This window comes from Odontomachus brunneus, unplaced genomic scaffold (assembly GCF_010583005.1).
Source record: "Odontomachus brunneus isolate Ranch 3 - 2012 unplaced genomic scaffold, Obru_v1 Obru_scaffold_051, whole genome shotgun sequence".
Classification (NCBI taxonomy): Eukaryota; Metazoa; Arthropoda; class Insecta; order Hymenoptera; family Formicidae; genus Odontomachus; species Odontomachus brunneus.
In genome coordinates, this window is record NW_022639501.1 from 1,723,772 (window position 1) to 1,731,288 (window position 7,517).

A 7,517-nucleotide genomic window follows, 5' to 3' on the forward strand; every position below is an offset into this window, starting at 1 on the left:
AGAGAGAGAGAGAGAGAGAGAGAGAGAGAGAGAGAGAGAGAGGAGAAACTTTAACATAATTCGAAACAACATAATCTCATCTTCAGCGGGATTCTCTGACAAGTAACACTACTCAAGTGCCACACACCGATCTTCTTGAAACTTTGCATGTAATACATCGAAAAACATTAGACACGTATTTTTTTATTTTGGCTAACAAGACATTTTAAGGTTAGAAAACGCATTCGAAAATTTAACATTCTATAGCACCATGATAACTAATGCTACTCCTGAGCGTCATTCTTTTACAGCTTTTGCGACATTACTCTATTATAATTTCATTGTCTGAATGTTTCTGAAGTCGTTAATTATGATTTTGACATTAGTTTTGTGAGATTCAAAAAACTTCTTCGAAACTGACTTTGAATAAAGTCTTTGAAATGTCTACGATTTTGAATCTCGCAAAACTAATGTCAAAATCATAATTAGGAACTTCAGAAACATTCAGACAATGAAATTATAATAGAGTAATGTCGTAAAAGCTGTAAAAGAATGACGCTCAGGAATAACATTAGTTGTCATGGTGCTACAGAGTGTTAAATTTTCGAATGCGTTTTCTAACCTTAAAATGCCTTGTTAGCCAAAATAAAAAAATACGTGTCTAATGTTTTTCGATGTACTACACGTGTGCAAAGTTTCAAGAAGATCGGCGTGTGGCACTTGAGTAGTGTTACTTGTGAGTCCTAGATGATTTTACACTTATACAGGGTGTCCCAGAACAACCTTCAAAGCTCTCATAGAGGCATAGTACGGAAGATGAACATAAAAGTCCAATACCGTTTTGTCATGTTTTCAATAATTACCGAAATATTAATTAAAGAAGATTTGTGAATGATCACGCAGATATGATAGATGAGCTATAGTGGCGATGTCTGCCATCGTGTGCTTGTACATTAAATCAAACTGAATAATAAAGAAGTTTTATACTATTTTCCTAGTAACATTTTAGCTTTTTAATTATTAATTAAAGAAGATTGCTCCATAAGAAAAAGATGTCTCCATGAGAGCTTTGAAAGTTATCCTGGAACATCCTGTATATGGCCGTAAGAGGTCATAAAATATTCATAAAATTAGTAGAGAATTTCCTCTTTTATCTACAGTACAAATCTTGTTCTTAATATAAGTGTTTTATAGGAACAGGACATTTTTGCTTCAAATAAATATACTTTTCTCTTCATTCAAGAAGAAAGAAATTAGAATAACATCTAGTAGATTTCCGATTAATAGTTAGATAGTTCAATTAACAGTCAGCTTCATCGGAAGAGAGAATATCCTTTTGATAAAAATATTTTACTCGGGATATGGGATTACAGGAAATCGCACCTTGCAACTAGAGTTCTTGTTTTTTTTTTTAGAATGCAAGTTTCCCCCCTCTCTCCAAGTACGTTCGCTAGTCAAGCAGACGCGTAGGATTGGCGGGTCGGCTACATTATCCACGCAATCGTCGAAGCTCTTAGGACCAGTTGCAACGTTTCTGTCCGAAATTCTTAATGGGTGTTAAATATACGTTGTTGCGACCGTCGAGCAGAGCGCCCCCGATGCAATTCGGCGCATTCGGGCCGTTGAAAATCCGAGCGGAATTTAAATTTAAGCACTCTCGCACGTCTCGCCGCGACAGCCGGCCGATTTCGGTTTCGCGACGCCAATGTAAATTAACGTCGTTCACGCCGATCTCGCGGGAGGAGCGACAGGCTCATTTCGCCACTGACACGCTCGTCTGAAACGCGGAAAGTGTAATTTGCATTTATAGGTGAGCAGGTGTTGTATCTAGGTGGAGGGTAAGACGAAAAGGAGAAGAAGAGAAAGAGAGGGGCAGGAAAAGAGTAGCAGAGAAAGGGACAGAGAAATCAATTTATTATTTTTATCTTAGGACAAAATACAGCTTCTCACCGAGAAAGGGACGGTGTCGATACGGCAAAGAGCGATAACAGTTGATCGATATAGCAGACGGAGAATAATTTAAGAGACTTTTTCGGTCTAACTCGATTTTTTTACTTTTCCCTTTTTGTTACTTTTTTCTTTTTCATCCATATCATGCTCAAAAGCATATTGCATTGAAGCAAATGTTACTTGTTTTAAGTGTATCATAAGTTTATGTATCCGCAAGTCTCTATCGTAAGCTCATTCTAAGCATCAGGTTTACTTTAGCGAGTAGCTTTAGCATTCCAGTCGGAGGGATATTATCAAATTAAGAGACAAGAGTTTGCTTACTTCGCACATAAAGTCCAGCCAACTGTTTCTTTGATAAAACTTTACGATATTCTTGTAAAGAGAACAAATTGTTCTTTTGAGTACGTTGTAACGAGCTTTTCTGAAACTTGTCAGGAGTATTTCGGATTATCAAGACAAAATATTCTTTGTTGGAGACAGCTATCACTCAAAAGAAGGAGAGTAAACTGAGTAATCGCTCTCCTCAGTAGCAGACTGATATTTTTTCCCCGTGTATGATTAATGTAGACAGGAAAAGGTAGCCGCGTGTGACTCGTAATTTGAGCGAACTTTGACGGGGTTATGGTTACGATCAGGTAGCTTTTTCGCGACGCGAGTTCCTCCATTTGCGAAACTACCATCCGCCCTAAAGATAAGTGTGATACGTTACGGGGGAATATATTGCGAGGCGAGCGGGCGATCGAATTCTTGGTATTATGTATCGAGTAGCCTCACAGCACGTGTCACGCCTGTTGTGCAGTGATATCCGTCTTGTCGCAGATATTAGCGAGGCCGTTCGAGAAGGTCGCCCTGAGGGAAAGCCGGCCGCGCTTAAACGAGCGAGAAAGCCACTCGCTCTATTCGGCACGATCGAATAATGATGACCGATCTCCTCTCGTAACGGAACACTTTTATCTCGTGCATTGAGTCCCGATCGATCGGATATTCTGGGAAACGGCGAATGGAAATACACCGGGGGGAGGAAGGGGGAGGGCCGGGGGAAAATTTCCGATTCACCCGTCCGACTTAAGTTGCGAATCAATTATTCATCGCGCTCAATTGAGCAAATTTGGCGCCGACTCCGCCACGGCCGCCTTACGTCAAACGTGACTAATAAGCCAGTCTGAGGGAGTGATTAAATTTAAGGTGGAACTTAAATTTGAATGTGGGATCGATCGCGCCGTGCAGAGAGTCGGGCTCTAAATTTCATTTGAAATACGCCCGAAATACGCCCGAGCGGGCCATTTTTCACCGTCAATCGGGTAGCGACAATTACGCCTCTCTCTCGCTTCGTTACGGGCCATTCCAACCCCTTCGGGCCGCAGGGTATCGATGGTAATCTGAAATTTGTATAGAGAAAAAGGAAGACGCGAGAGATGCGGTGTGCTTTGGCGAGATATGCAATCGGAGTTTGCCGGTCGACGTATCGCGATTTTCGTCGTCACGCGGTGGAAAACTGGCAAATTTCAATCGTCGCAATCGTTTCGATTAATTTCTAACCCCATACTCGAAGATGCTTAATCATACAATCTTAGACACAGATAAAATTTAATTTAATAAACTTAATTAAATTTAATAAATTTTTTTAATACGGACAAAATGTACCAACTTTTCAAACGTTATATTTCTAAAAACATGTGTTTTGTTTCTCCATCATAATTTTTTCCAACTTCATTGAATCGCAAAAGTATCGATAGATTCATACTGATCGATGTTTTCTACAACGATTAGAGAAAGAAATGATTGAATTTCGATCATCTTTTTGAAAGTTATGAATAAACGAAAATGCGCTGGGTAAAATTTATCCATGTTTAGGGCTTCTCAGCTTTCTGATGTTCTCTAGGGTGAAACACGACGAGTCCAACCCCTCGACTTGATGCTGAGAACGGATACGTTTCGAGAGATGCACGCGGAGAAAGCAACTGCGTTAGTGCAACTGAATTTTCTGTTATCTGAAAAACTCGGTTGTAGCAACAGAAAGATTCCTGTAGGAAGTTTCCACCCAGCCAATTGCTCTCAGTCGGCTCAATCGAGTTCTAATGCAGCTGAATGTTCTAAGTCATATTAATCGAGTACACGTTAGTTGTCGTCGGCGAGTCTGTTTTTCCATTCAGTTACATGAACGGAAATTTCTTTTCCTCGTGCAAACCATGGCGTTCCTCCGCAAAGCGCCTGAGACTTCTTTCCGAGACTGATTCCGCGCGACGAATTAGTTGAATTCCGCTGTTAATTAATCGCGCGCCGATCCGATTTCGCGTAAGAACCGATCCCACTCCGCGCGAAATCGACTCAGTCCGGTACGGATAATCGATCCCACGCTGAAATATTCAAGAACGTTACGTGCCCGAGCGCAAAAATGCTCCGCCGCCGGGAAGATCCTTCATTATTCGACTGCGCCGGGCAATAAGCGGTACGATTCGTTTAGACAAGCTCACGTTTGGATTCTCCTCAGGACGATCTCAACATTGCACGAGGGTCTCGCCGGGACGTCGTTTCGCGTCGCGAGCGTTTTCCCCGCAGACGCGCTTGCAGACGAGCAAACCAGCTGAGATTTCGTTCGAATTCGATCGGCGCGACGACAGGTCGAGCCGCGATCGCGGCCGCAAACGTTAACCCGCGCATCACAGACCGCGCCACGAAACGATCTCGCCCGCTGCAGCCGTCATCGTCACGTCGGGCTGACTCTATTAAGGGCGCACGGGTGGGTAAGGGTAACTAAGGGAGTTTCTCCAGGTCGATCGATCGCTCGCTCGCTCGCACGCTTACTCGCTCGCAAAAGTATGCTCTCGTACTTGGCGCGAAGGGACGCGACACTGAGTGTGTTCTCGCTCACCTCTCACCATCTGTGCTCCGAAACTCCCGGGGTCCCGATCGTCGCCCGAAAAGTGTTGCTCCTCTACGATCGCCGCCGTCTTTCTTCTTCTCGATTTGCGACAGTCCCGCAGCAGCGCGTGCCCCGACGTGGATTTGCGTGCGAAGATGTGCGAAAATTGTCTCCCTTCTTCACCCTCTTGCGCTCTCTCTCTCTCTCTCCTCTTCTCTCCCTTTCTGCGCACCCCCTCAACTACCTGACCAGCACCCGAGAGAGCCAGCCAAGGCAAGCACGATCCTCGCTTCTCGAGCGTTCCGCGCTAACTGAACGGCGCGAGCTCCGACGTCGACCACAGCAACCTCGCTGCGCGAGCCATATGGAAGGGGTTGCAGCCGGCGAATTTCATCTGATTCGCTCGCCCGCGCACGTGAAATGTCGGACTGTGCGTCAGAGCGACTCCCTTCGTCTAATTAATTAACGCACCACGGTGACCATCTCGTCGAATGCTGCTCATCATTATGTTGACTAATCGCGCTAACGACGGAGGAGTATCGCAGCGTGAGAAAGGGCTGGTGACAAGCGCGCCACTTCCCAAGCCATTCCCACCCTGGTTCCCCAGCTGAGACCGAGGCTGATGAGAGGGTGATGAGCGCACTCATCGTCTCCGAAACCGCGATTCGCTGCGACGAATGCGCGCCAAGTTTTTCCGCCGAGGTTCGTTTCCGCTGCTTTTCTCAAACATCCTCGGGAACTTCCTACGTCTCACGGGCGGTTGCAGCCAGCCATATGCCACGCACGTGTTCCTCTCGCGTGCCAAAATATCGCCTGCGGCACGTGTCGCGAAATTCCTTCTCCGATTGTTCAAGTCAGGCCGCGCTGTGTAATATTCATTGCAGCGTGATTTCTCCGTTCGCGAGATACTAGACGCATGCTCGCTCTCAATTGGAAGGACTTCGGCACGACCCGACGTGAAGTCGTCGCACTAGATGATTTTTGCGAGCCACGATCACGGATTAGGTTGGACCACCCGGAGCAGGTGGTCTGGATCAAGCTGGAACCAGCCTGGATTCAGTTCGCCTTCTCTGCTCCGATTCAAATTCTAATCGAGCGGTGCGTCGAAGGTGACACGGGCGCGCTGTGCGACGGTATCCGCGCGTGATAAACCCTGACACACTTGGTTTGAATATCGAGCTCCAATTTCCGATACACGATTCCGCACGTCCGCCAACCAGACGGAATATTGTACCACGCGTCGTAGTCGTCTAAGCGCCTCGATCCGCGCGCTTCCTCGATTCTCTCGAGGTCTTTCTGCGGCGCGCACGTGTCGTTAATTCGTTTAATCACCGACTACTTCGCTTTACGGAAAATCGATAGTCACCGATAAACCAACGGTCTTTCCCTCGTAGTATTTTTATCTCCTTCTCTCTCTCTCCTGATCTTTCTCTCTCGATCAAATATGCCGTACAGTTCCATCGCTTTTATTATTCTCGCGGAGCGGCGATCGTGGTAGGAAATTGAATTTTCTCGCCGACGCGAGGGTCGCTTCTCGCGTGGGGAATGGCGAGAAAAAGTTTTCGTCGAGATCTGAGAGGAGAGAGACTGGCGAGAGGGACTGACGCTGATACAGCGACAAGCTCTCAGCCGGGTCTCGTGAGACAGTGTTTTACTGAGTACACACACGAACAACACATAAATGACTCACTCGCCGGTGACCGTGACTGTGCTCTTGTTGCGTTGTCTCAAATCCGCGAGCGTCCACGATTTACGCGGAAAAGTGAGAAATCGGTGGCGACCGACGTTCGTTCCGTTGAAATTCGCGCGATTAGGAAAATTCTTCCGCACGGTTGACGGTCTCTCACGGAGCCGACGGGGAGGAGCTAATCGTGGGATTGCTTCATAAATATTGGACTAGCTGCTTCCACGTATCCGGGCTATTTAGGAAAGTCAATCAGAAAACGAATTTCCCAGACGCGACGGTTACACGGGCCGATCTCGCGACCAATTTCTGTAACATCGGATTACGCGGGGCGAATGCGCGAACTCGATTGCCAAATCGATTACCTATTTGCGCGGCTTGATTAACTGCCGCCATGTGTAAAGCAACGAACTCGATTATGCGCGCGGAAAATCGAGTTTGCACTGTCATGTGCATGCGAATCGCGCGGTTCGCACGCGCGAACGATTCGCCGGGACGGGAAATCTCGGAAGCGTGAAATTATCAGGATCACTTACGCACTTACCAGTGGAAACTTAGCCTGTGGATGTGATTCTATTGCGTGTGCGCTCGCGCGGAATACTCCAAGCTCCTCATACTGTCGTCGATCGAACGGAAAGCATAATTGTAATCGCAATCAAGTTGTAAATAGAAAGTCATCCGAATTATTCCCCTCTCTTCTCCTTCTTCGAAGAGATTTTAATCTCGCGTTGGATAATTCAACATTAGAAAAAATGCGAACTTTTGGAAGTGTCCTTGTATATTTCTCAAGTTGTTATCTCTTGAGGAGAGAAAAAGAGTTCCTTCCTTTCTTTTTCTATTTCTAGTACCGCGCGAAAGTTCAATGCAGCTTTCCTCGACCTCTTCCCTTCGCCGGGAGTGAGCTGGGAAAGCAGGTGGCGATTTTTCAAGATCACGTTCTTAATCGCAACGGCGGCGCGTAATTCCTTGAGGAACGTAGATTCACCCTCCAACCACCTTCTCCTCCCTCTTCTTCACCTTCCACTTCCCCCCCCCCCCCCT

At 46.2% G+C, this 7,517-nt stretch overlaps 1 protein-coding gene across 1 annotated transcript in view; it reads right to left on the minus strand.

Annotated features, from left to right (window-relative positions):
* The window catches only part of LOC116845413, a 22,228-nt gene extending 17,079 nt beyond the window's left edge, over positions 1–5,149 (minus strand). Inside the window, exon 1 of the mRNA XM_032818079.1 lies at positions 4,802–5,149. Coding sequence (XP_032673970.1) covers positions 4,802–4,811 — 10 coding nt within the window. The 5' untranslated portion in view covers positions 4,812–5,149. The remainder of the gene's footprint in view (positions 1–4,801) is intronic.
* Positions 5,150–7,517: the final 2,368 nt, after the last annotated feature.